The 27,776-nt window shown below is 40.6% G+C and overlaps 2 protein-coding genes across 3 annotated transcripts in view; one reads left to right on the top strand and one right to left on the bottom strand.

Annotated features, from left to right (window-relative positions):
• The window catches only part of pum3 (pumilio RNA-binding family member 3), an 8,496-nt gene extending 1,936 nt beyond the window's left edge, over positions 1 to 6,560 (bottom strand). The window contains exons 1-14 of one of the 2 annotated variants that reach the window (XM_058064899.2): positions 6,501 to 6,560; positions 5,961 to 6,022; positions 5,713 to 5,886; positions 5,185 to 5,371; positions 4,810 to 4,885; positions 4,635 to 4,728; positions 3,729 to 3,795; positions 3,015 to 3,189; positions 2,835 to 2,938; positions 2,496 to 2,574; positions 2,198 to 2,296; positions 1,971 to 2,024; positions 1,820 to 1,900; positions 1,587 to 1,729 (exon numbers count right to left, since the gene is read on the bottom strand). In XM_058064899.2, the coding sequence (XP_057920882.2) occupies positions 1,587 to 1,729; positions 1,820 to 1,900; positions 1,971 to 2,024; positions 2,198 to 2,296; positions 2,496 to 2,574; positions 2,835 to 2,938; positions 3,015 to 3,189; positions 3,729 to 3,795; positions 4,635 to 4,728; positions 4,810 to 4,885; positions 5,185 to 5,371; positions 5,713 to 5,886; positions 5,961 to 6,022; positions 6,501 to 6,502 (1,397 nt within the window). In that variant the 5' untranslated portion in view covers positions 6,503 to 6,560. Of the gene's footprint in view, positions 1 to 1,586; positions 1,730 to 1,819; positions 1,901 to 1,970; positions 2,025 to 2,197; positions 2,297 to 2,495; positions 2,575 to 2,834; positions 2,939 to 3,014; positions 3,190 to 3,728; positions 3,796 to 4,634; positions 4,729 to 4,809; positions 4,886 to 5,184; positions 5,372 to 5,712; positions 5,887 to 5,960; positions 6,023 to 6,216; positions 6,280 to 6,500 lie in introns of those variants that run through there. The other variant, XM_058064900.2, reaches the window with a different exon arrangement.
• On the top strand, positions 6,435 to 27,776 carry LOC131119968 (cilia- and flagella-associated protein 44-like). Its single transcript, XM_058064894.2, has 34 exons — positions 6,435 to 6,987; positions 7,667 to 7,771; positions 7,852 to 8,014; positions 8,089 to 8,191; positions 8,259 to 8,475; positions 9,316 to 9,430; positions 9,587 to 9,751; positions 10,978 to 11,133; positions 11,221 to 11,268; positions 11,468 to 11,567; positions 12,794 to 12,888; positions 12,974 to 13,168; positions 13,325 to 13,435; positions 14,744 to 14,896; positions 14,981 to 15,154; positions 15,241 to 15,383; positions 15,639 to 15,918; positions 16,008 to 16,063; positions 16,360 to 16,522; positions 16,620 to 16,750; positions 17,966 to 18,168; positions 18,243 to 18,387; positions 18,484 to 18,661; positions 18,744 to 18,985; positions 20,057 to 20,276; positions 20,362 to 20,565; positions 21,238 to 21,433; positions 21,506 to 21,619; positions 23,121 to 23,251; positions 25,683 to 25,799; positions 25,873 to 26,074; positions 26,135 to 26,295; positions 26,371 to 26,505; positions 27,059 to 27,776. Exons 1-34 carry the CDS (start codon positions 6,860 to 6,862, stop codon positions 27,350 to 27,352), a joined length of 5,343 nt encoding a protein of 1,780 aa, XP_057920877.2. The 5' UTR covers positions 6,435 to 6,859; the 3' UTR covers positions 27,353 to 27,776.

Genomic DNA, 27,776 nt, shown 5'->3' with positions numbered 1-27,776 from the left:
AAGTGTGTTTAAGTATACAGTCGGTCTGTCCGACTGTCTGTGCCTGGACATTATCTACATATCTTCTGTGAGCGGCTTTTTTCCCGTTTTTCATGGTATGTATTAGCGCATTTGCTGTTAGCCAACGCAATTTTTTTGTTAGCATCACTAGCTAAGTGAATTAACTTTTAGCCGCAGTACAGCTAACTCAGCTTACTAACAAGGCTGTAATTCATTTTTTTCCCGAAGAGGAGATTTGAAGAGATCCATAGAGGTTACAGACTGCGCTATAAGCTGCTACCCAGAGACCACCTTCGCCAGCTCGTATGAGAGGCTTCCTCCCGCCCAACTGACTTCACTGTCAGAATAAGGTACCATATTTTATTTTGCTCAGTTTGAGTGAAGCGGCCGCACAGTTTTTGGCCTCACCGTACACAAGCGTCGCAGCAGGCCTGCAACTAAAGGGACGGTTTTGGTAGTATTTGCCGGCTTGTATGTGTGGGGGCCCACCAACTGTTTTGTTTCCATGGTGTAGTTCAGGGGTCTCAAACACGCAGGCCAACTGTGGCCCGCAGGACACTAGTTTGAGGCCCCCGTCTTGATATGAAAGTTTAATGTTAGTGCAGCCCGCGCAAGTTTGATATGGATGCTGTATGGTATCATGTACCCAGAAAAAATTATTACGTTTTATTAATGTTCATGTTAAAGGTTAAATAACTGTTAATAGTTATCCTCCCTATCCGTGTGGAAGTGGTAAGTTTTTGGCTATTTAAGTTCAACGGAAATAACTTGAAGGCTACCGTTTAGGTCGCTAGCTCTCCTAGTTTGCGAGTTAGCATGTGTCTCAAGACCCTGCAGTTGCGCAATATGTTGTAAATAAAAAGAGTATAAATGTGACTATAGTCGTGTTTTGTCATGTCTACAGGGCTCTAATAATGCTTTGTTCATTTTAATCTGAAAAAAATCATTTGTCTACCCACCAACTATATGTGGTTTCTTAAGTTTTTATTATTTGCCGTTTTATTATTATATTCATTTATTACTGATTGATTGATTTTCTTTATTCTTGATTTGTTTATTTATTTTTCATCTTATTTTGTGTAGAAAAATAAAAATTAAGATATTTGAGAACAGTGGAATGTTTTATCAGAGCTTTTCTTGTAGAAAATTGGAACCAAAGCGAAGTTTTTTTTAATTTTTTTGCTTTTAATAAATGCGGTTTTTTTTTTGGAAAACCTGATGCGTCCCAGTCTCACCCAGACCCGAGCTCCAGTGGCCCCCAAGTAAATTGGGTTTGAGACCCCTGGTGTAGTTGAATACCCGGTCGATGTTCAGTAAATAATTGAGAGCATTTTAAAAGAGTGCAACCTTGATATTAACAGTTTATCTACAGTGAGCAAAATACTCAACAGGTTAAAGAACTCAGGGCCCTTCTCTTAGTTTTTGAGGGATTACTGGGCTACATATTTAATATTCTGATTGCAAGCTGTGTGAAAGTGGACATTGTTGCAGCAACATTCTGCTTTGTGTGTACGTAAAACTGCATGAATTCACCAATAAACCGGTCACACCTCCACCCAAATGTGTAGATGTTTGGCAATATCTACCTGTGTGCGTTGCCATCTCCTTGCTCCAGCACTTTGATGATCTCAGGCAGCAAGTGAGCTGGGTCTCTGGGGCTGAGCAGGTACAACAGAACCTTCTTGCCATATTTGTTACTGATGACTTCCCCTAAAGACGGTATGATCTCCTGGACAGATGAACATTGGATGACAATTTTTTTTTTAGATCGTACTTTTTGCAGTAGAATACATAAACGTGCGATCGGTATTCCACGTACAGACAACACCGCCTGTTTGACCAGCTTGGTGTCGTCCACACTGTCAAATATGGCGAAAAGGACGAGGTGACCGAACTCCCCCTGTGGACACACGATAATTGTGTAACCGCAATGAAATGAAAGCATGCAATGGCCTGGTGTGAAAACTCACCATGGCAAACTTGGTCATGTATGTCTTCATGGTTTTGATGATGACTTTTCTGTCCTGAAACACACAAATATAGTTGGCCGTTTAGCCTTTTGAAAGGCCCAATCATCTTTCGGGGATAACCTCCAAATGCGAAAACCTCATTATTTTATACTTTCCTCTGTGAATTACAATACGTGTTGAAGTAATATACAATTGATTGGTCTGGTGTATGTGTGTGTGTCTCCGACCTTGGCTGTCCCGTGCCACAGACAGTGCATGGCCACTCGTGCGCCGTCATGGGTGTGAGCCATGTAGACCACCGACTCCCTAATGGACTCGATCATCTCCTGTGCACCACGATAAAAACACCCCAAAGAAAATGTTGACCATCACGGCAAGAAACTTTGTTTAAAGTTTGGTTTTGGTTATTTTTTTTATCTTTCAAGCTTCTGACTTGACACAATCTACACTGTAGCAAACTGATTCAATGTGTACGGCTTGATGACGAGATAATAAAATGTACGTTTCCAAACAACATACACTCACCACTCTCTGTTTGTCGGGGCTGAACAGGAAAAAGTCCAAAAAGACTTTGTGGACCAGTGAGTGTTTGATGACCTGCTCTCTGAAACACAACACCAATGCATGCGGGGTCAAATGAGGTCATCCTAATTGGGGTTTCTCTACATTTTTTAGGTTTGGATTGATTTCATTGTGACAATGTATTCCTCAATTAACTCCAGCCAACATCTTGCGTCAGAATATTAGGTACAGCTCTCGGTACGATGCAGCACTGATCTACATGACCAAGTGTCATATTTGTAAGTGCACAATGTACGTGGTCTTGATGATGAGGTTAGTCATTTTGTATATCAGCAGTCTTACTTCTGAGCCAAGGGAGTCAGGATCAGCTTCATCTCATCGATGATGTACGGCAGCTTGTGTGGATTGGCTTCCAAAACCTTCTGGATGGTGTTGCACACCGACGACTGCACACACAGGACTCAAACTCAATACTAGCAACTATTTTACAGTATATTGTGATGCAGTTTTGATGGTGCGTACCTTGCAAACGGTGAAAGTGTTTCCGTAAAGTTCCTCAGTGAGCATGAGTCTCTGGGCCAGCACAGCTTTGTCATTGTAGGCGTACTCGACAATGGCGGACGCAGCGGCGTGGCGAAGCATGGGACGCACGTTGCCTTTAAATGTTTGCATCACTGCTGCCACCAGCTCTTTGTTCCTGCAGATAGCAAAATATATATGCTGTAATAATATGACGGATGAGTGGTTAGTGCGCAGGCCACACAGCTAGGAGACCCGAGTTCAATTCCACCCATGGCCATCTCTGTGTGGAGTTTGCATGTTCTCCCCGTGGATGTGTGGGTTTTCTCCGGGTACTCCGGTTTCCTCCCACATTCCAAAAACATGCTAGGTTAATTGGTGACTCCAAATTGTCCATAGGTATGAATGTGAGTGTGAATGGTTGTTTGTCTATATGTGCCCTGTGATTGGCTGGCGACCAGTCCAGGGTGTACCCTGCCTCTTGCCCGAAGACAGCTGGGATAGGCTCCAGCACCCCAGTAACCCCCGTGAGGATAAGCAGTAGAAAATGAATGAATAATAATATGACATTATTATTGTCATAAAACCTTCTTGAATGACTACAGTACATCACGTTCGGAAACAAGATAGTTTGGTCCAGAAAATAAAAACATTTAAAAGTATTTTGTTTATGTTACGCGATCAATGTCAACATGGCCTCCAAGAGAAGTAACTCACCCATACATCAGCAGCTTCTTCACCACGTGTCTGCCATACTGGGACTTACACAAACCACAGACATCATCTGCAAGAGACAAGGTGGCTGTGCTGTATCATCTTTCAATGAACAGAAAGAATTGCATTTCCAAGGCATTTCAATGTTTGACTTATAAATTGCGAACAGTCGTCCCTCGTTTATTGCGGTGACTTGGTTCCAGACCTGACTGCCACAAGTGAATATAGTACTCAATATTACTAAATGGAATATTTTCGTAGTTAATAGGCATAGGAAAATATTCCTGTTTGACTTTTTACTATTACTAGAGCCCTGTCGACCTTACCACTTCCACACTGAATGGGAGGAGAACTTTTTTTCACTATGTTATGTCGGACATGCATCTCCATGCAGTGTTAAGGTAACGTCATTTAAAGGGATGCATCATTGTATTGAAACATTACTGATGCCTAGTGACCAGAATAGTACATATATGTTGTTTTTCCAATATTTCTGGACTAATCATAGGCCACAGTGGACCGCGCAACAGTGATCATTTATCAAGTAATTTTTTTTTAAACCACGATGTAGCGAGGGACGTCGTGTAGTTTCTGTTATGTCCACGTGATGGTTGCTATGTTTTTTCATCCCAGTAATAAACTGATTGCACATTTACAGAGGTATCTATCTAACAAAAGGTTGTCTCAGATTGACTCTGACTATGACTATAAGTCATGTTGCCAGCTTGTATGTTAAATGTTTAAGTTAAATACTTTTGGAAGTAACAGGTGGGCCGGATGTGGCAGTAGTTTTCCCGCCCTTTGAGTTTGACTACATACGTACAGTACACACTACACACAAGTGTAGTCGATCTATTGCAGCTATGAGTGTGATTAAATATAAAAAGTAATGTAGTTAAGACTACTCACCTTTAAGTCCATCAAACACTTCCTGCCTTTGCTCGTGACTGCCAAACTGGATAAAACATTGCAGCACTCTTGTTGAGTCATGAGCATACGCCATCTGGTGGAGGAAGATGACTTGTTTACACATACACAAACAGGGCATTTAGATATGAATATTTTGAAGAGCTGTGACCGGCACCTCTTTGTACTTCCCCCTGATGAGGTCCTGAAGCTCCTTCATCAGCTTCTTCTTCAGATCACTGTCACACTTTTTGCTGTGGACACAAACACACGTAAATGTACTGTTCTGTGCATACTGCATAAATTAGCTTCAGCTTTGTATGAGATATACAGAAATTGTCGTTCATCTAGTTTTAGTTAAGTTTTTTCATATTATTGCAGTTGACACAAACCCAAATAAATGGGAAGGTTAAAGCTAAGCCAAAAACATGCAAAGGAGCCATCATCGTGAAAGTGTTTTTGCAGTCATATCACCACTATATTAAACTAAAAGATACCACAAGGACATTTCCAACTTAGCATTCTAACTTAGCATCAGTGTGAGTCTACGTACGTCCTGAGGTCCCCCCAGACTTGTTTGGCCTCATTGATGATTTGGTACATGTCCTTCCGATCTGCTTGCTGTCTGCTCTTCTTCAGTTCTTTCTTCATCTGCTGCCTGTTCTTTTTCAGCTCCTCAGCTGTCTGCTTCTTCTTCTTTGGCTTAAACTCGCCTTTCTTGATCCTCTTTGCCTGTGGAGCTGATGAAACGCAATAATTCAATTCCGTTAGATTCCCCGCTTGGGCAACTCTGTGTGGAGTTTGCATGTTCTCCCTTTACATGCATGGGTTTTCTCCGGGGACTCCGGTTTTCCTCCCACATTCCAAAAACATGCTAGGTTAATTGGCGACTCCAAATTGTCCATAGGTATGAATGTGAGTGTGAATGGTTGTTTGTCTATATGTGCCCTGTGATTGGCTGGCGACCAGTCCGGGTGTAGCCCGCCTCTCGGCCAAAGACAGCTGGGATAGGCTACAGCATGGCCGCAACCCTCATGAGGATAACAGAAAATGGATGGATGGATTAAAGAAGGTTTCTTACCTCCACCCTCTTTGTCCCCTGGAAATGTTCTCTTATTTGGCCCTTTTCCAAATGTATGTTGTTTCTTGTTGCTGTCCCCACTCTTCCCTATTTTGCCTTTCATTTCTTTCTTGATGTACGGCTTATAAGGCTTTTTACCAGCCGGCCTACTACCAAGCGCTTTCCCAGGAGAATCTGCACAAGGACACAGACCTTACAGTTGGAACACGTACAGTACGAGATGCGTAACAGTACAGAGCACAGCTTACCTTTATGTCCTAACTTCTTTCCACCTTTTGGGGAAAAAGGTTTTTTGGGTTTGGCTTCCATCCTAAAGAAAAATGATGAGAATATGATTAAAAAAAACTTTTTGGACAGAATAGGGTTGGTTGTGTAGGATCTTAAGACATGTGCCTAAATTCTAACATCGAATATGACATAATAAATAGGTCTGCTACAGGATAATCGTAACAATATAAACATGAGACGACATGGTTAATTCGTGTGGAAAATAAATAAACTGACTTTCAGTGTGTTTGCAGCATAGTCATCATCCCAAAACACAGTAAACCAGTCATACGTCCTAAACACAACACGTTTACCAACTTACGTTCATTTGAAAAAACCTGGCGTTCATGTAATCTCCGAGAACTACATTTTTTCCAACTGTCGCCATTTTTTCAGTGTAAGGGCTTCGTGTATTCTTTTTTGGCGGTGAACAAAATAAGATACAAATATAGCAAAACAGTTGATTACTATTAATACCACATGACAATAACACCGAATGCATACTTTTAAAAAACACTTACATTCTTTACACGCACGCCTTCTTCCCGATTATGTCCATGCGCGTTTCAACACAGCGATTTACGGTAATTGTAAGCACCAATCAAATCCAACGTTTGCTGTCGTAAAGTTTTGTCGTTACGACAGTGCAAAAGTAACACTACTTTATTAATTTCGAAGAGAATGTTGTCATTCGATTGTTATATTTTGCCATTATTGTAGCAAATTCTATAATAATAATCACTCAATTCTGAGGTTCATGTTTTTAAAAAGTATCAAACTTTTTTGTAATGTAGTTGAATCAAACCAGTTGTTCAGTTTATTAAGTTTTTTATGCAAGAATTTCAAAACACTGGTGTAGCTAATAACTGCGGTGTCCGTTATGGTTTTAGCGCTAGTAGGGATGTCCTTCTGTTGCCTGGCAACGGCCAACAAAACTGGGCATTGGAGAAAAAAAAAGTCGGCAAAAAGGCTGCACAGGACAAATATGTACAAGGATCACGTCACAACGTAAGTACAACTGCGTTTTTCCAGCGTTATGATATTACCATGAGTATAATTTAAACATTTCAATGTAATTTTTATTGTACTGAGCTGACGTCAACAGTGAAAATGTTACCCCCCCTCCCTCCCCCAGAAAACAACACTTAGTAAGTAAAGTAAATAAGTTGACGTTAATGTAATATATAAAATTCATGGGCATATAAGAGAAAGTTATATTATCAGAAAACACTTTGGTTTTGATATGTGAAATGACTTTACTTTTTAAATTTAAATGTATTTTCACTAGAAAAGCCTAGTTGAATTCTACTTAAGAATGTGAGATAAATACTGTACTGTGCATCCTGTACACCAGGGTGTCCAAAGTGCTGCCCGGGGGCCATTTTCGGCGTGCAGCTCATTGTTATTGGTCCTTGGGATATTATAAAAATGAATAATTAAGTTTTTCATGACATATATTGTTAGACGTAACTCTAATATGTTTATAATTTATAAAATGCAGATTGCTTAGTACAGCTGCAGTTAACAATGCTATCTACTGGACGGAATTGTAACAACATGCCATTAAGACAGTCCTGTAGCCACAGTTATGGATAATGGATAAATAATTGTATGGGAAATGCTGCGTATATTTACCTATACTAGGAATGCCCCCTACATCCGACCTTCACTCTTTTCTTTGTCACAGGAGGAGACAACTCTCTACTGATATGTACTACAAATATGAGGAACTATATTCCAGACCGTTCATTACACCTGGTTCTGACATCCCAGAGAACCTCCTCAACCTCGAGTATCCTTTGTTTTACAGTACTTCCTTATTGTACCAGAATCTTGTATTTGTTATCATTAAAAATCCTTGACAACTTGAAGTCACTCGTTCGGCTACGACTGTCAACGCAGAGAAAACCTGCAGCTGCTGGATGATAGAACGCTGTTCTTTATAGCTGGTCAGATGATCATAATACTAGATGTTTCTACCAAGGAGCAGAGGTACCTTCGCTCCTGCAGCGCTGCAGGAATTGGCTCCATCGGGGTAAGAGTGAGAGAAAGGAACAAAACCATGCACATGTATAGAGCTTTAAAGTAGCCCACACCATGTGCGTTTAGGTACACCCAAGAAAAGACTATTTTGCAGTGGCCGAGAAGGGAAACAAACCACTGCTGATAGTATATGAATACCCTTCAATACGAGCATATCGCATCCTCAGAGGTAAGTACAGTAGAAGAGAGAGGTTACCTTGTGTGTGGTCCTGTGTAACCTGTGTGTGTGTGTGTAGAGGGTACAGAGCGTGCATTCTGCTCCGTCAACTTTAACAGCGACGGGAGTCTTCTAGCCAGCCTGGGCAGTACACCTGACTACATGCTGACAGTGTGGAACTGGAGGGAGGAGGAAGTGGTCCTCAGGTGCAAAGCCATTTCTCAGGAGGTCTACAGAGTGAGCTTCTCGCCATACAACCCCGGACTGCTGACATCATCAGGATCCGGACACATCAAGTAGTTTATGTTTTTATTGGCCAATTTTGGGTTGGTGGGGAGGGGCAAGAAATGAAGTCTAATTTACATAATTGGCCATTTCGCCTTCATATACATATGTTGCTATTTTACTAATACTGTTAGTATTTCCAGCTGTACGGTGGTCTATTGGTTAGCACGCAGACCTCACAGCTAGGAGACCAGGGTTCAATTCCACCCTCAGCCATCTCTGTGTGGCGTTTGCATGTTCTCCTCGTGCATGCGTGGGTTTTCTCCGGATACTCCGGTTTCCTCCCACATTCCAAAAACATGCTAGGTTAATTGGCGACTCCAAATTGTCCATAGGTATGAATGTGAGTGTGAATGGTTGTTTGTCTATATGTGCCCTGTGATTGGCTGGATACCAGTCCAGGGTGTACCCCGCCTCTCGCCCCAAGACAGCTGGGATAGGCTCCAGCTTGTGAGGAAAAAGCGGTATAAAATGAATGAATGAATGAATGCAATGAATGAACGCCATTATGGATGAACCATTAGAATGAACCATTATCGTGGAAATCATAGGGCCCGAGTTTAAGGAGAGAGAGACCGAAGAGAGAAAACAGGGATAGCTTAAATAGAAAGTGGTTTGATGGTGCTAGCTGACAGAATCAAACAGATGTCGCAGTCTCACAAGTCAATTCACTCAACATTTTCCAACAGGAAGATGCTTTAACAAGATGGAATGTTGTGCAACTGCAAGTTTTGTTCATACAATACTGTATGCTGTTTTGAGTTGTGTACCGAATTGGATACTTTTAAAGACTAGTGCTTCATATTGAATGTGTATATTTCATCCTTGATTCAAATATCTTCTTTTTTGAGGTTCTGGAAAATGGCCAACACATTTACTGGTCTCAAACTGGAGGGGCTCATTGGGCATTTTGGAAAAACTGCAGCGACTGACATTGATGGCTACGTAGAACTTCCAGATGGAAAGGTTTGTGATCTGCTCAGCTGACAAGTGTAGTAGAGATCTGAATTGGTGGGCATGGGAAAAAAAAGTGTTGTGTAGAATGTGACACCATACGACAGGGTTGTCCTAACTTTTTCCACCGGGGACCACATGTGATTCGGCCCTTATTCTTCCTCTCAGGTGGTGTCTGGCTCCAACTGGGGCAACCTGTTGCTGTGGGATGGAAACACCATTAAAGTGGAGCTCTGCAGAAAGGGAGGACGGTGTTGTCATGATGGGGTTGTCCAGCCTTTTGCTTTGGAAGACGGACAGCTGATGACTTTTGGCTCCGATGGAGTAATCCGGGTAAATGTTAGAGGCATATAGTACATTGATTTTTAGTGCCCTAAACCAGGGGTTCTTAACCTTTTTGACGTTGAGGCCCAATTTTTTCAGTGCAGAGTGGCCCATTAAATATTAACAATGTATAGATTTAATTGACCTTATTAATTTGTTTTCAATAATGAATCAAATCCACTCACAGTTTAAGAAGCTAACAAGCTAAAACCTGAGTAAATTTAATGAATAATAATAATGGTAAAATGTGATCATCACAAGGATTTTTATTAAGTTTATCTTAACTTTTGCTAATAATTAATTGAACAAATCAATCAAGTCAGGCTTAATATTAAGAAAAATCAATACAACCGATCAATCAATATGAAGGTAGTGAATAAAAAGCCGTTCTCGATGAAGTCAGGATTGTACTTACGTAAAAATGTAGTCTTTTGCTGGGGGACTGCCACCATTTTTGTCTTAATTTTTTGGGTTTTAAAAACGTCTCCATTCCTAGGTGTAGTTCAATGTCTTCTTCTGATCTTCTGTGAGCTTGTTAAACAACTGACACATTACCGCCACCATCTGGTCGGAAGCTGCACTGTAACTGAGCGTCTCATGGATAACATACAGTAGCACACCGGCTAGCCTATCTCTGGTTTCAGTTGATAACCTACAATACAGTCCCAGTGAGGCGTACGCATCATAATGAATCAACAGTAGAAGAAGACGGCTCACATTTACACAACTACGGCACTATCAGCGCTAAAAAAAAGAGGAAAATATTGAATTTTTAGCATACAAATTACACATTTACCAAAAATGCAATAGGGAAGTAACGAAACATCACAACTTTAATGCAGTGCAATTAAAATTACAATTACAAACATACAGTTACTTTGCTGTGTCATTTAGGTGATTTAGATGATTTTTCAGTCTATGAAATACACATAAAATGTTTTCTTTTTTTTCTATAAAATCTATTTTTTCTATAAAAAGTCTATATTAGAAAAGTCTATATTAAAAAATACAGAGGCATCAGAGTGATCGAAACACGCAATTTAAGTCAAAAGCCCAAATGAAAGAACATTTTGTCTTGTCAGCGCATCTTCTTGCTGGAAAATGCTGAGTGACGTGACCTGTCAGATAGCACCCTCGACTGGATTCATTGCTACAGCACTCTTTTTTTGTTGTTTTTTTTGTCAGGTTACCTTGGACAGGGAGCTACTGTGTTTAACAGATCTTTACCCTTTCAGGGCTGGGACTTCGAGACCATTGATACCGCCCAAGACAGCGGCGGGAGCAGCAAATTTGAGGTGGAGCCAATGAATGAGTTGGTGGTTGGACATCATGTTTGCTTGTCCTCGATAGTAAAAAGCTCTCAACCTGACTCTAATGTTTGGTTTGCTCAGGTCAGTGGACAAAGTCACCATGTCATCTCTAACGAAAATAGGCAAGTCTCACCTGAATCATCCAAACTCTACTTTCTGCTTTTGTAGGATTCCACTGGAGCCATTTGGAAGTTGGACCTGTCATTCAAATACACAGTAAGCTTCACCGACTGATACATCATTTTTGAAATTTAAACTTTTAAAAGTAGTGGTGTATATAGCAATTAGTACGGAGTGAGTTTTAGTACAATCGTACAGCCACAGACAAATATTTGTTAAAGGGACAGCGCATTTTTGTATTTATATGCTGCCACAAGGTTCAGACATTAACTGTGTTTGACATCTCTGTGAGCAGACTCCTGATCCCGAATGCCTCTTTTCCTTCCACGTTGGGCCAATCAAGGGTATGGATGTCTCCAAGAAAAGTCATCTCATGGCCACAACTGCTCTGGATCGTGAGTCGTTGTTGTGATGACTGCAAACACACTGTTTGTAACACCTAACCTATATCATGACGATACATAGTATCTTCATCCACATTCTTTTTTCACAGGCTCAGTCAGAGTCTTTGACATTCTGGCAAAAACAGAACTGATCTGTAGCAGTTGTTGAAATAACCACATTTTTTGCCATAAACATGGCAAAATACAGTAACTATGCTAATGTTAGCATACTAACAATTTTCACAGCCCTGACTTACATTGTAGCGGTTGTTGAAATAACAGATTTTTTTCCCTATAAACATTGACCAAAAAAATTATTTTACTATGCTAATGTTAGCATACTAGCAATTTTCACTGTCCTGACTTAGATTGTAGCAGTTGTTGAAATAACCAATTTTTTCCCATAAACATTGCAAAAAAAAAGTTACTATGCTAATGTTAGCATACTAACAATTTTCACAGCCCTGACTTACATTGTAGCGGTTGTTGAAATAACAAATTTTTTTCCCATAAACATTGACAAAAAAATTTCTTTTACTATGCTAATGTTAGCATACTAACAATTTTCACTGTCCTGACTTACATTGTAGCGGTTGTTGAAATAACCAATTTTATTCCCATAAACATGGCAAAAAAAAGTTACTATGCTAATGTTAGCATACTAACAATTTTCACTGTCCTGACTTACATTGTAGCGGTTGTTGAAATAACCATTTTTTTCCCATAATCATTGGCAAAAACAATTCTTTTACTATGCTAATGTTAGCATACTAACAATTTTCACTGTCCTGACTTACATTGTAGCAGTTGTTGAAATAACCGATTTTTCCCCATAAACATGGCAAAAAAAGTTACTATGCTAATGTTAGCATACTAACAATTTTCACAGCCCTGACTTAGATTGTAGCAGTTGTTGAAATAACAAATTTTTTTCCCATAAACATGACAAAAAAAAGTTACTACGCTAATGTTAGCATACTAACAATTTTCACTGTCCTGACTTACATTGTAGCGGTTGTTGAAATAACCAATTTCTTCCCATAAACATTGGCAAAAAAATTGTTTTTTACTCTGCTAATGTTAGCATACTAACAATGTTCACTGTCCTGACTTAGATTGTAGCGGTTGTTGAAATAACTACATTTTTTTGCCATAAACATGGCCAAAAAAACAGTAACTATGCTAATGTTAGCATACTAACAATTTTCACGGCCCTGACTTACACTCTTTTTTCACAGGCTCAGTCAGAGTCTTTGACTTTCTGGCAAAAACAGAACTGACCTGTAGCCGCTTCAGCCAGGGTGGAACTGCTCTCCACTGGGCCCCCCTTACGGTCAGTGTGGCATTACGTTACGTTAACCCTGCTTCCTCACCGATAATGTGTGACACAGGTGACAATCTCTGATGTTTGTGTCCAGGTCAGCCAGACTGGAAGTTTGCTCGTGACGGGTTTTGAAGATGGGGTGGTCCGCTTACTAGAGCTTTTTGACCCCAAAGAGGTGCACAGCTACAAAGTAGATGCCCAGCTGCGTCTCAAACAGGCCTTCAAACCCCATAATGCTTCTGTAACTGCAATGGCATATGAATGCAATGGAAAAATATTAGCCACAGGGGTAAGAATCATAGACTTTCACTTGCATTGTTTCATTCAAATATAATACAGGGATCTTTAGTACATTGTGAGGGATGTTTTTCCAAGCTCAAGCTAGGATGAATGTGAATGAGTTGTTTTTCCATCCTTATTTGCTGTTCATTTCCAAAATCCTCAGAGCTCAGACTGCACTGTGTTCTTCTTCAATGTTGGAGAAACGTACGAGCCAATCGGTTTTGTCTCTGTTCCGGGACCGGTAGAGGTACTGGAGTGGTCACCTCATTCCCATGTAAGTCTGTTGTAATGGAGATACACTTGATACTGTATGTGTGAAATACTGCATTGACAGTTCATTCATTCATTCGTTTTCCACCGCTTATCCTCGCAAAAGTCATGGGTGTGCTGGAGCCTATCCCAGCCGTATTCGGGCGAGAGGCGGGGGTACAGCCAATCACAGGGCACATATAGACAAACAACCATTCACACTCACATTCATACCTATGGAGTCGCCAATTAACCTAGCATGTTTTTGAAATGTGGGAGGAAATCGGAGTACCCTGTAAACTGTGTGGCCTGTGCGTCCACCATGTAGCCCAAGTCCAGAGGTTTATACAGTAAATAGCTCTGATTTTAGATCAACATTTGCAATAAAAGTTTTGAGTAGTATTCAGTATCCAGAAACTTCCTTCCCCTCATTCTCTCTTCAATATGTTTCACACACTTATTTAACACATTTAAAGTATGTCATCCATTTTCTATGCCGCTTATCCTGACTAGGGTCACGGGTATGCTGGAACCTATCCCAGTTGACTTTGAGCTAGTCGCCAGCCAATCGCAGGGCACATATAGACAAACCATCATTCACACTCATGGACAATTTGGAGTTGCCAATTAACCTAAAATTTAAACTCCACACAGATATGCCAAGCGGAGAATCGAAGCCAGGTCTTCTCGATCTGTCGGCTACGTGCTAACCACTCGTCCACTGTGCGGCCCATTTAAAGTATGAATGAATGGAAATATAAAATGATTAAACAGACGTAATCGAGTCACAGCAGTTACATGTATGTTGCATCTCACCGCAACTGTGGTGCATTTAAGGAACACTTAAAAGTGCAAAATCTCCATGCTTGACAAAAAAACATGAGTGGTTCATGTATACTGTACATTTTACCTGTATTATCATGTATTTATAAATTATTATCAGCTTAAGGTGCTTTCTGCAGAAATTCATGTTTTTTTTTAGATCAAGAAAATGCAAATTTGCGGGGCTGTGAATGCTGAATCACAAGTATGCATGCAAACTAACTGGACATATTTTCTTTTACATATTTTTTTATGTTCTTTGCTATAATTTTGCATGTTAGGTTACCGTAAATAGAGACACTAAACTGTCCGTAAGTGTGAAATGTTGTCCATATGTTTCCTGTGATTGGCTGTGATTGTTCCATGGTATACCCCTTTAAGTCAGCTGGGATAGGCACCAGCTCACCTATGACCCTAATGAGAGAACTGGTATAGAAAATAGAGGGATGGATGAAAGGGTTGTGGTATGTTCATGTCAAAATATAACTCTGAAATTCCCATTTTCACACAGAATGACAACAGGTTGCTTATTTTGTGTCAAAATGGTCATATTGTGGAGGTACCTTGTCCTGATCCAAAAACCCTCAAGCAAACCAAATCCTATGAGCTGCTTGAACTTCCCAGAAGGTCCTTCTCCTTCAAGAGCATCAAATCTCGAATCAAGGTATTTCTCTTTTCGTTTGTTGGGTTTTTTGCTAATTACTGACTAACGAATCTGTTATGAATTTCATGGATCTGTGGCTTTCAGAGAGAGGACGAAATAGCAAGGCGACAAGCTTTGAATGAGAAGCGACAGAACGAGAGAAAGGAAAATCAAATTACACACGAAGAAGAGGAGTTGCCCTCTATTTATATCCCTAACCCCCCTAGTCCTCTCTACTGGGGGTTCTATTCACAGCCGGGTCAGTTCTGGCTCTCTATGGTACGAATACATAAACACACATTATATGTATGTCATATGAGTCAGCTTTTTTGAGAAGTTTATATATATATATTTTTATTCTTTAGGGGGGATACGACTCAGGTTTCTTGTACCACTGTAAGTTCTCAGACAATCAGGATGAGGACCCAGACCAACATAAGGATGAGCCATTTGACTTCCTTGTGATCCATAATGGAGATGATGACTGGATTTGTTCAGTCACCTTCAGGTATGATGGATAATTTGATTTTTTTTTAAAAGTACAGAAAATGTCTCAGACTCACTGTGTCTTTTTCCCTGTAACGTTCACTTGTCTCGCTGTCCACTTTATTCGTATCTATCACTTGTTACTATCTTCCTTCCCTTTAATTTAATAAATTAATTTAATAAATCATTTGTTGCATTTAGAGCTTTTTTTACTATATGTCCAGGTCCATATCTACATTGGCTAATGTAGTGGTTAAACTTTATGTTTGTGTTCCAGCTCCAACAGGCAGCTGATGCTCTGTGGCATGCACTCAGGCTCCATCAGAGTTTATCCTCTGGACCCTAATGACCACTCCCTAACCTCCATGCGGGCATACTGGGAACTGAGCATCCACGACAGCATGCATGGACACATACGAAACATCTCCTGCAGCCATGACGACCATTTTGTGCTGACAGCAGGAGATGATGGGAACATCTTCTCCTTCAGTCTGCTTCCTCCGGAGGAGCTGCAGAAAACCTTCCAGAGAAAAAAGGCTAAGGTTCCTTCACCAAGGGTAAAGGCACAGCATCTGGGTCAATACAATACTTGCATTAAGTATATTGTCAAAGAAATCAAACATATTACACCTTATTCTTCCAACAGGTGGATTTTGAGAATGAGGAATTAGCGCAAGACATCGATGACCCAGCAGCCCACAGGTTGAGTACGAAACGTGTAAAACCCTGACCATATCGGTTATGTATGTTAAAAACATGACTTGAAATGAAGATTCAGATCAATTTTCTTCTGTACCTTAATTTGTACTTAGGAGCCATCACACACTCCAAGAACATGCAGATTAGTTGGAATGTTTATATGACTGCAGATTGCTCCATGTTGTACATTATTAGCTCTTACCCTGACCAGAATAAGTAGATGTTTTTGTCTTAACGATGCAAAAATCCACTTAAAATTATGAAAGCAATCCCTGACCTGACATAACATGACCCTCCAGCATAGAGACGGCAAAACAGAAGCTGGAGAAAGACCGTCTCAGGCAGGAAGCTGAGAGGAAGAAATCTGACAAGCGAAAAAGGCTCAGTGAGATTCAGGAAATGTTTGAAAAACTGCTAAAGGAAAACCAAGAGCTACCAGGGCATATCCGGTTAACACCCACGGTAAAGGCAAACATTACAATTTTCAATATGACGACTAGGAAGGACTAGAGGGCAATTTTTTGTTTAGTTATTTATAGTTATTTCCCATTTTCAAAAGGAGCTGCAGCTGGATCCACGTTTTGAAGAGCTGGCTGAGATAGAAAAAGCTGTGAAAGTGAAGGAGGTCCAAGACCAGATGAGCTGGGAAGAGGAGCACTCCCGTATCGCACTCAACAAACTACAGAACTGGTACTATTTTTTTATTTGGTTGGATTAAGAATTCTTTCTGTATTCATGCAAGAATACAGTGGACCATTTCAGTCATCATTCCTCTGATTAGCTAACTTACATTGTAGCGGTGGTTGAAATAACTACATTTTTTTGCCACATTAACCATAAACATGGCAAAAAAAACAGTAACTATGCTAATGTTAGCATGCTAACAATTTCACGGCCCTGACTTACATTGTAGCTGTTGTTGAAATAACCACATTAACCATAAACATGGCAAAAAACAGTAACTATGCTAATGTTAGCATACTAACAATTTTCACAACCCTGACTTACATTGTAGCGGTTGTTGAAATAACAACATTTTTTCCCATAAACATTGGCAAAAAGATTTTCTTTTACAATACTAATGTTAGCATACTAACAATTTTCACTGTCCTGACTTACACTGTAGCAGTTGTTGAAATAACCAATTTTTTTCCATAAACATGGCAAAAAAAAGTTACTATGCTAATGCTAGCATACTAACAATTTTCAATGTCCTGACTTACATTGTAGCGGTTGTTGGAATAACCAATTTTTTCCCATAAACATGGCAAAAAAAGTTATTATGCTAATGTTAGCATGCTAACAATTTTCAATGTCCTGAATTACATTGTAGCGGTTGTCGAAATAACCATTATTTCCCCATAAACATGGCAAAAAAAAGTTATTATGCTAATGTTAGCATGCTAACAATTTTCAATGTCCTGACTTACATTGTAGCGGTTGTTGAAATAACCATTATTTCTCCGTAAACATGGCAAAAAAGAGTTATTATGCTCATGTTAGCATACTAACAATTTTCACTGTCCTGACTTACATTGTCGCAGTTGTTGAAATAACAATATTTTTTCCCATAAACATTGGCAAAACAAAGTTACTATGCTAATGTTAGCATACTAAAATTTTTCACTGTTCTAGCCCTAATCCTAACCGCCAAATGGTGAAGTGTTTGCTTTTGACAATAAAAGAGAAAAGAAAAAAACTAATCAAACTAACGAATGCTCTTAAGGGCATTTTACACAGGAATAAAATGTGTTTTCTGATGAAAAAAATACATATTTTTGGACCAACATGTGAGAATTTTCAGGGTCGTGAATGCTGAATCATGAGTGAACGCATTTTTTAACCATCATATTTTATAAATGATGAATATTGTTGAACACAGACCTTTGTGTGTTTTACTTGCAGGGTCAAAGGCTCTTCAGGATCTGATGTACTCACCGTCTTCGCCATCCACACTGGCCACAAAGTCTCCACATATAATATTCCAGCGCTTTCTTCTGTACATATTCAACAACAGTGCAGGTCTGTTTCCAGCAGCAATGAAACAGCTCAAGGGGAACGTCGAAAATCCAAAGACCAACCTGTAAAAGACAGCAGCGAAACAGATGGTGAGACAGAGTTTAAATATTGGCTTTATCTGTCAAATTGCACTGAATAACGCTGAATTAATGCTGATCCCCAGAGGAAGATGTGCCTCACACCTTGGTGACTCGTTCTTTGGGGGTAAAGCTAGCAGATCGGCAGATAGAAAGGCTCCAAAAGGCTGCAGAGAAAGCTAAACAAGCGCAAGCAAAGATTGAAAAGCGGAAGCAGGAATGGGATAAACTGTGAGTGTGGCGTTGGACGATATCATAACCAATGTAAGCATCTATGAGACTTACTCTGAGAGTCGTGGTGTTGGGTTTTGTTTGTTGTTCTCACAGTTACGCAGAGAAACCGAAGAAGAATTGTGAGGATCCACAAGATGTACAGGCCATCTGTGAAGCCAAAGAGAACATTGGAGACTTGAAACTTAAGACGGATAAAGACTTCACCGTACCAAAACACCTGAGAATGAGTGCAGACAGAAAGAAAGCTGAGATGAAAGACCTGGAGGATAACGTAATGCACACATAATTACAATTATTATCAGCTAATTATCAGCTAGATTAACTTTTAAAAACTATTCCATCACTGTCATCAGATACGTGAAAAACAGGCCGAGATGAACAGAGACATCTGGGCCTTGCGAGACTCCAAACTTCGCCTTGTCGCCAAACTCCAAATGCAAACTCAGAAGCTACAGAGGATCCAGAGTCTTCTGCCATCCCATCTCCATCGCTGTCCACCCCCCTTACCCGCTATACGACCAGAGGAAATTCCAGACAAGAGGCAGCGATGTAGCCGAGCTCTCCTGGACAGATACAGGGTGCTGAGGGAGCAGAGGTGCTGGAGTCAGCTTTCATATCGAGGGGTGTTCATTAAAGATCATCCATCAAGTCAGCCATCCATTTTCTTCTGCTTATCTGGGTTAGCTTGGGTTGCAGAAGCACCAGCCTAAACAGAGGGGCCCAGACTTCCCCTTCTATGTCCAGGTCCTTCCAGAGGATCCAAGACATACCCAGGCCACTTGAGAGACACAGTTTCTCCAGCGTATCCTGGGTCTCCTGGCAGTCGGATGAATACTGAACACCTCACTAGCTATTTGGCTACTTTCAATATGGAGGAGTCATTCATTCATTTTCTAACGCTTTTTCCTCACGAGGGTCGTGGGGGACAGCCTATCCCAGCTGTCTTCCGGCGAGAGGCGGGGTACACCCTGGACTGGTCGCCAGCCAATCACAGGGCGCATATAGACAAACAACCATTCACACTCACATTCATACCTATGGACAATTTGGAGTTGCCAATTAACCTAGCATGTTTTTGGAATGTGGGAGGAAACCGGAGTACCCGGAGAAAACCCGCGCATGCACGGGGAGAACATGCAAACTCCACACAGAGATGCCCGAGGGTGGAATTGAACCCTGGTCTCCTAGCTGTGAGGTCTGCGCACTAACCACTAGACCGTCGTGCTGCCTGGAGGAGTCATTTTGTCCGCTTTGCCTTGTCCTTTCCATCACTACCCAAAGCTCATGACCATATTTGAACGGCCATGCCTTTCTGATCGGTTCCATCTTCACCATGATGGATCGATGCAGAGTCAATCCACCTATGGATCTGGCAATCCATCCTTCCCTCACCCGTGAATGTAACGTCAAGGTGGTTGAGCTCCTCCATGTGGGGCAGGATCTCATCCCCAACCCAGACATGGCACTCTTCCCTTTTCCGGGCAAGAACCATGGTGTCCAAAGTGTGATTATGGAATAATATTATGCATGCACCATTCTCAATTTTCTACTATGTGCGTTGTGGAATTTTTTTATGAATACCCCTCATATGCACCTAGTTTTTCTACACTGCATTGACAAGGATTTTTTTTTGCTGAATGATTGATGGAACTACTGATCATTGCAGGTTTCAGTGCATCGAGCTGAAGAATCAGGAGGTGGGTTTGCTCGAGCAATTGGAAGAAGAGGTGGAAGAACTGGAAGAAGCAGATGAAACAGCAAAGTTATCCTGTGTAGCCCTTGAAGAAGAAGAAGAAGACAAGCCTCCAGAGGAGCAAGAAGCACAGCTGAGCGAGGAGACCAAGAATAGCAAATTGCTGCACATACAAGATTCTCTTCTGGAGAAGGTCTAGTAAGCTTTTTTACTTTTTAACTCAACATCCTTCTAAGGGTTATCTCAACTGTGAATGGTACTGATTCTTCAAACATTAGATTGAAAGTTCGGTGCATCAGTTTGACAAGGAGCACTTGATGTGCCTGAACAAGCTACAGAAGCTGGACTGGAAGCTCAAACTTGGCAACCTTCGCCAGCTGACGCTTTACCAGGAACTGCTGCTCCTTAAGGAGGTGGACAAGAATGAGAAGACCTTGCAGGAGAAGCTCAACATACGTCTGAAGGAGGAGAAAAACTTGACGGTGGGATGCTCACTATTTATTATAACATGTTCACAGCAAATTATCCAAACACAGTACACACATGGTGCTTACGTGCACTTTGGTAAAAGTGGTGCCTGATGCAGCTGATTCGGGCAGGAGCACATTACACCAGTTTTAAAGTCGCTACATTGGCTCCCCGTCCGCTTCAGGATCCATTTTAAGATTCTCTTACTGGTTTTTAAATGCCTTAACGGCCTTGCACCTTCTTATTTGTCTGATCTGTTTTTACCATATCAACCCCCGCGGGCCCTGCGGTCCTCCGAAACTGGCCTTTTAACGATACCAAAACCCAGAACAAAAACCCACGGTGAGGCAGCATTTAGCTACTATGGCCCCCACCAACAGCCTGCCGGAGAGCCTCAGGACTGCAGAGACTGTTGATATTTAAAAAAAAAGATTAAAGACACACCTTTTTAATCAGGCTTTTAACTAATATTTTAAACTTTTTTTTTTACATTTTTATCTTTTTAGTCTTATTTTATCTCTTAGTCTTTAGCTTTTAACTGTTTCCTCAGGGGGGGTCCTCCACACTGGGGGCTGTGTCGGGTCTACTGAGGGGGTGCCGTCTTTGTGTTGCATGTCTTTGCAGGAAAAGTGCTCTACAAATAGAGTTGATTTGATTCATTGGTTCGTCCATATCTTGTGTTATAGTCTAAGCTGGAGGAGTGTCAGGAGGACCTGGAACAGAAGCGTAAAGACATAGCGAAGGTGCAGGAGAGAGAGAAAGCTGTATCTAAAGCTTTTCGGGCCTCGCTGGGTGATGACAAGAAGTTTGAAGAGTATCTGTTCAAAGTTTTCAAGAAGAAAATCAAACGTGCTAAGAAAAAGGAGCAGGTGGGACATGAAGGTGAGGGACACGAGTATATGCTGTGTAGTATGTATGTTTGGATTGTTCTCATGTTGCAAATATGATTTTTAGAAAACGAAAATGACAGTGGTGAAGACTTTGATGATTATGAAAATTGGGATGATGATGATGATGAGAGCTGGGGTACACCGGAGGGAGAAGCTGCTGTTGAGGAATGTCCTCCAGGTAAGTACTTTTACCTCTTGGTGTGTTCCAAAGAGTTCACGGGGGGACCTATTATGCTTTTTCCAACTTTTCTGACCTATAAAATGTAAAAGTGAAGCCTGCTAATGTTAGCATACTAGCAATTTTCACTGCCCTGACTTACATTGTAGCTGTTGTTGAAATAACCACATTAACCATAAACATGGCAAAAAACAGTAACTATGCTAATGTTAGCATACTAACAATTTTCACGGCCCTGACTTACATTGTAGCGGTTGTTGAAATAACATTTTTTCCCATAAACATTGGCAAAAAAAATTCTTTTACTATGCTAATGTTAGCATACTAACAATTTTCACTGTCCTGACTTACATTGTAGCGGTTGTTGAAATAACCATTTTTTTCCCATAAACAAGGCAAAAAAAAGTTACTATGCTAATGTTAGCATACTAACAATTTTCACTGTCCTGACTTACATTGTCGCGGTTGTTGAAATAACAAATTTTTTTCCCATAAACATTGGCAAAAAAAATTATTTTACTATGCTAATGTTAGCATACTAACAATTTTCACTGTCCTGACTTACATTGTAGTGGTTGTTGAAATAACCATTATTTCCCCATAAATATGGAAAAAAAGTTATTATGCTAATGTTAGCATGCTAACAATTTTCAATGTCCTGACTTACATTGTTGCGGTTGTTGAAATAACAATTTTTTTCCCATAAACATTGGCAAAAAAATTATTTTACTATGCTAATGTTAGCATACTAACAATTTTCACTACCCTGACTTACATTGTAGTGGTTGTTGAAATAACCATTATTTCCCCATAAATATGGGAAAAAAGTTATTATGCTAATGTTAGCATGCTAACCATTTTCAATGTCCTGACTTACATTGTCGCAGTTGTTGAAATAACACATTTTTTTCCTATAAACATTGGCAAAAAAATCTTTTACTATGCTAATGTTAGCATACTAACAATTTTCACTGTCCTGACTTACATTGTAGCGGTTGTTGAAATAACCAATTTTTCCCCTAAACATGGCAAAAAAAGTTACGATGCTAATGTTAGCATACTAAAAATTTTCACTGTCCTAGCCCTAATCCTAACCGCCAAACGGTGAAGGGTTTGCCTTTGATAATAAAAGAGAAAAGAAAAAACTAATCATAAGGGCATTTACACAGGAATGAAATGTGTTCACAGGGGGACCTATTATACTTTTTCCAACTTTTCTGACCTATAAATGTAGTTAGAGTGTTGTATTCTCGTGTTAAACCACGGCAACGTTTCAGATAATGACGTTTGCCCATTTGAAAGTGAAGCCTGAAAATGCTCAGTTTCAGAGGGCGTTGCAAAACTTTTCCTTTGTGATGTCACAGAGAGCCTGGCTGTTGGCATGATACAGCCAAGCTGTGCTTCTCTGTTTACTTTGCTAGCAAATGGCTCGTAAGGGAAAGACATAGTATTTGTTTACAATTTCTAAATAATACATCCTGCGGGTACTTTCGTGTCATAGATTGTGACCCGAAGTTGTTTGAGCACATACTGCAGCTTCGTGAACGTCGACTGGACCTGGAAGAACGGCTGGCAGAGGAGAAAAAGAGTGCTGACGTTCTGGAAAGAGAATGCGACATGCTTATTAAGAAGGTTAGAAGATGTTCCAGAATGGTAGTGCATGCAATCACTGACAGTTCGAGTGCTTAAGGGATGTCAAGGCTTGGCTGGCCCACAACTTTTTAAGGCTTAACGAGGAGAAGACTGAAGCTATCCTCATCAACTATAAAGGCCCCCCTATAGACTTCGGCCCCTTCCAAAACAACATTCATCCCTCAGCCACCAGCCTTGGCGTCATAATAGGCAGTGATTTTAAACTCAATAAACAAATTAATGCAGTTATAACATCTTGTTCTTATCATCTTCTGCTTTTATCTAAAATCATGCACGCTTTTATTTCATCACATCTGGACTACTGTAATGCACTTTACTCTGGAATTAGCCAAAAATCTCTCTCCCGCTTACAGTTAGTCCAGAACTCTGCGACACGGCTTTTAATAGGAACCAAAAAGAGGGAGCACATCACCCCAATTCTGGCCTCCCTGCATTGGTTGCATGTTCGCTTTAGGATTGATTTTAAGATTTTATTGTTTGTTTTTAAGGCGTTGAATGGGCTGGCCCCCAAATACATCTTGGACCTCATCCAAATTTACTCCCCAGCGCGGTCACTGAGGTCCGAGGGTCAGCTCCAACTTGTGGTGCCTAAGACGAGACTTAAGACCAGGGGGAGACCGAGCCTTTTCTGTGGTTGGCCCAAAACTATGGAACTCTCTCCCCTTCCAAGTAAAAAAGGCCCCCCACATCAAAAGCTTTAAGTCTCGTCTTAAAACCCATTTTTATTCTATGGCTTTTAACTCGTAGTGAGTTGTATGGTCCTGTGTCTTTTAGTTCTTTCATTTTATTTTAATTGGTTTTATTTTTTTATACTTTTATTGCTTTGCTTCTTGTTTTTAATATTTTAATATGTATTTTACTATTTTATTTCTTAAATTATCTTTTAGTTTTGGATTATTACTTTTTATTTTACTAGTCTGTGCAGCACTTTGGAAACTGTTTATAAAATGTGCTATATCAGGGGTCTCAAACACGCGGCCCGTGGGCCAGATGTGGCCTGCAGGACACTAGTCTGAGGCCGCCGCCTTGATATGAAAGTTTAATGTTAGTGTGGCCCACGCAAGTTTGATATGGATGCTGTATGGTATCATGTTGTCACGGTACGGCATGTCAATGTTGCGGTGCGACCCAAGGATGCAGAGAGCAGGACCAAATGCAGGTAAAATAATATTTATTCTCGCTATTATAGCAGCAGAAGAAAATGCAACTCAACTCACTGACGGACAAACTAACAATAATCCCACACAGGGAGAAGCACACACCTGAACTAAATAGACAAATACAAATTAGGGACAGGTGTGGATGAGTGAGGCAACCAAGGAAGACAGGGCAAAACAGGAAGTTAAATACAAAATAAGAGTCCAGAAAGGAAACCAAACAAACTGTCACGAGGGAACCCACACAGGGCGTGACACATGTACCCAGAAAAAATTATTACGTTTGATTAATGTTCATGTTAAAGGTTAAATAACTGTTAATAGTTATCCTCCCTATCCGTGTGGAAGTGGTAAGTTTTTGACTATTTAAGTTTAAAGGAAATAACTTGAAGGCTACCGTTAATAAATAATTTGTCTACCCACCAACTATATGTGGTTTCTTAAGTTTTTATTATTTGCCGTTTTATTATTATTATTATATTTATTTATTTATTACTGATTGATTTTCTTTATTCTTGATTTGTTTATTTATTTTTCATCTTATTTTTTGTATAAAAATAAAAAGTAAGATATTTGAGAACAGTTTTATCAAAGCTTTTCTTGGAGAAAATCGAAACCAAAGCAAAGTTTACTAATTTTTCTGTTTTAAATAAATGCGTTTTTGTTTAGTTTTTTTTGGAAAACCTGATGCGGCCCAGTCTTGCCCAGACCCCAGCTCCAGTGGCCCCCAAGTAAATTGAGTTTGAGACCCCTGTGCTATATAAATAAAGTGGATTGGATTGGACAGTGTTATGAAAATGTGTTTGCCCCCATCCTGATTTCTTTTTTTTTTTTTTTTTTTGCATGTCCGTCACACCTAAATGTTTCAGATCATTTGCAAATTTTGATTGTTAGATATATCAGTGTGGAAATGGTTACAAAACCAGTTTAAAACTATGTGTGAACCACATTGAAAGCCATTATCCACAAATGTTGAAAACATGGAACAGTGGTGACCTTCCCAGGAGTGGCCGGTCAACCAAAATTACCAACAACTGATCCAAGGGGGGGTCACAAAAGACCCCACAACATCCAAAGAACTGCAGGCCTCACTTCTTGAGTTATGAACAAAAGGAACATTAAGGACTTCTCAATTTTGGGAAACTCCTAAACACTTTTTCACACCACTTTATGAAGACCACATGAAAGAATTTCCATGAGTCTACGTTCTAAAGATTTGACCCGATGCTCTTTTTATGTTTTATGATTTGCAGTTAAAATCCGTGCAGGTCAGTCGCAAGGCAGCAGAGGATGACTTGGAGCAAGTTAACAGGGAAAAACAGCAGCAAATGAACCAACTAGATGTTGTGGTTCCTCTTTGTCTGCACCAGGTAACTGATAAGACATGACCAATGGAAGACTTCTTTAGTTGACGCTACTTTTTTTCGTTGACATGGCTCCCAGATTGAGTTTAATGCTGATGGTCCTGCAACTTCGGACCTCAGCTCGGCGTTGGTGCTCAACAGGACAGAGCTGCAACGTCTGCAGGAGCAAGTGAATCATCTGGAGGCGGAGAAGAACCAGCAGACAGAGGTCTACAGTCAAGCCCGGCAGCAGTATACCAGGCTGGTTCAAGAACGCAAGGACATGAGCGTTCAGATCCGATGTAAGACACATCTTGAGATCTCAACCAGCAGAACCAATACTAATTTGTGTTTCGGTGTAGCGCTGGAGAAGCTATGCAACCAGCTCATGATGACGAGGTTTGGGAGGGAGGTGGATCTGGAGGTTCTGCAGACGCTGTCAGGAAACAGAACGGTTGAGGAGCTGAAGCAGCAAAAACTCCTTCAAGAAGCTGCAAACGCTAAAGAAATCAAACAGTGGGATGTATGCAGACCTTTTTGTGTCCTACCTGCGTGTTGACATTCTTTCTACATTTACTGATATTTGTTTTTGTGTCAGATTAAAGTAGAAAAGGCTCGTGAGGTCCTGATGGGGAGGACAAAGAGCAACACAGAGCGCCTCCTTTGCTTGAATAGCCTATTTGAGCAGAAGAAAGAGCTGGAGCAGAAACTTGACGCAAGGCAGAAGAAAATTGTAACTGGTTTGAAAATGTATCATATTGCACATATATGTTATGGTTATGATTAATAATGCTTTCAATGCTGGTACAGTAACTTGACCCTGTAAGCAGTGGAGGACCAATTTGTATGCTTTCTAAAAAAGTATATTTAAAATGTATGACTATTTTAAAAGGCGGCACGGCAGACTAGTGGTTAGCTTGCAGACCTCACAGTTAGGAGACCAGGGTTCAATTCCACCCTCGGCCATCTCTGAGTTTGCATGTTCTTTCCGTGCATGCGTGGGTTTTCTCCGGGTACTCCGGTTTCCTCCCACATTCCAAAAACATGCTAGGTTAATTAGCGACTCCAAATTGTCCATAGGTATGAATGTGAGTGTGAATGGTTGTTTGTCTATATGTGCCCTGTGATTGGCTGGCAACCAGTCCAGGGTGTAGCCCGCCTCTCGCCCAAAGACAGCTGGGATAGGCTCCAGCGCCCCCGCGACCCTCGTGAGGAAAAAGCGCTAGAAAATGAATGAATGTATGACTATTATAAAATGTATTCATATATTACATTTGTGCACTCAGGATAAACAGCTTCAAGACTTCAGCCGACAAAGTGATAGAAATGAAGTGTGGCGTCTTCAAGAATTGGTGAGAAAACAGGCCCAGCAGGTGGAGACCCTCAGCACAGAGATCAACCTTCTTTCACGTAAAGGGGGGCACATTGTGCCCAGCAGCCACAACCAGTTGCCTCCCCTTGTTTCTTGGACCAAGCCCACTGTGCAGACACACACCAGGGAAGCAGGTGGACCGCATTCTAACAGACAGGACAGGAAGGCATGGAATGTTTACCAACAAAAGTCTGGAGTCACAAAATGAACAGAGTACTTGGAATGTCATGAACGGAATGAACAAGGTCACCGATAGTGTCGGTCAATCTCGCGGTCTTTCAGTCAGCTAACCCCACCCATCCACAGAGCGAGGTGCGACGATAGGATAAAGACAGGCACGGTGAACTGACTCTCCAGCTAATCAGGACCGAACGGGTATTTTAGGGGCGCTAACCTCGTTCATTCCGTTCACAAAAAAGAACTAGTTATTTTGTCCCGTTCGTTCATGACCGACACACCACTATCCAGATTGCCGGTTGAGCTTGTGAGGCTAAACAGTACAGAAAATGGATGAATGGTTTGCTATAATGTGTTTATGAATTAAAATTACAAGAAAATACAGCACATTTTTGTAAACACACTTATTTGTTAATAATAAAAATAATCTCCGCCGTAAATTCACTTTCTTTCCT

The sequence above is a fragment of the Doryrhamphus excisus genome, linkage group LG10 (genome assembly GCF_037039965.1).
Source record: "Doryrhamphus excisus strain RoL-2023G ecotype Guam linkage group LG10, RoL_Dexc_Guam_v1.1, whole genome shotgun sequence".
In the NCBI taxonomy this organism is placed as follows: Eukaryota; Metazoa; Chordata; class Actinopteri; order Syngnathiformes; family Syngnathidae; genus Doryrhamphus; species Doryrhamphus excisus.
This window is presented reverse-complemented; position numbering and strand designations above follow the sequence as displayed.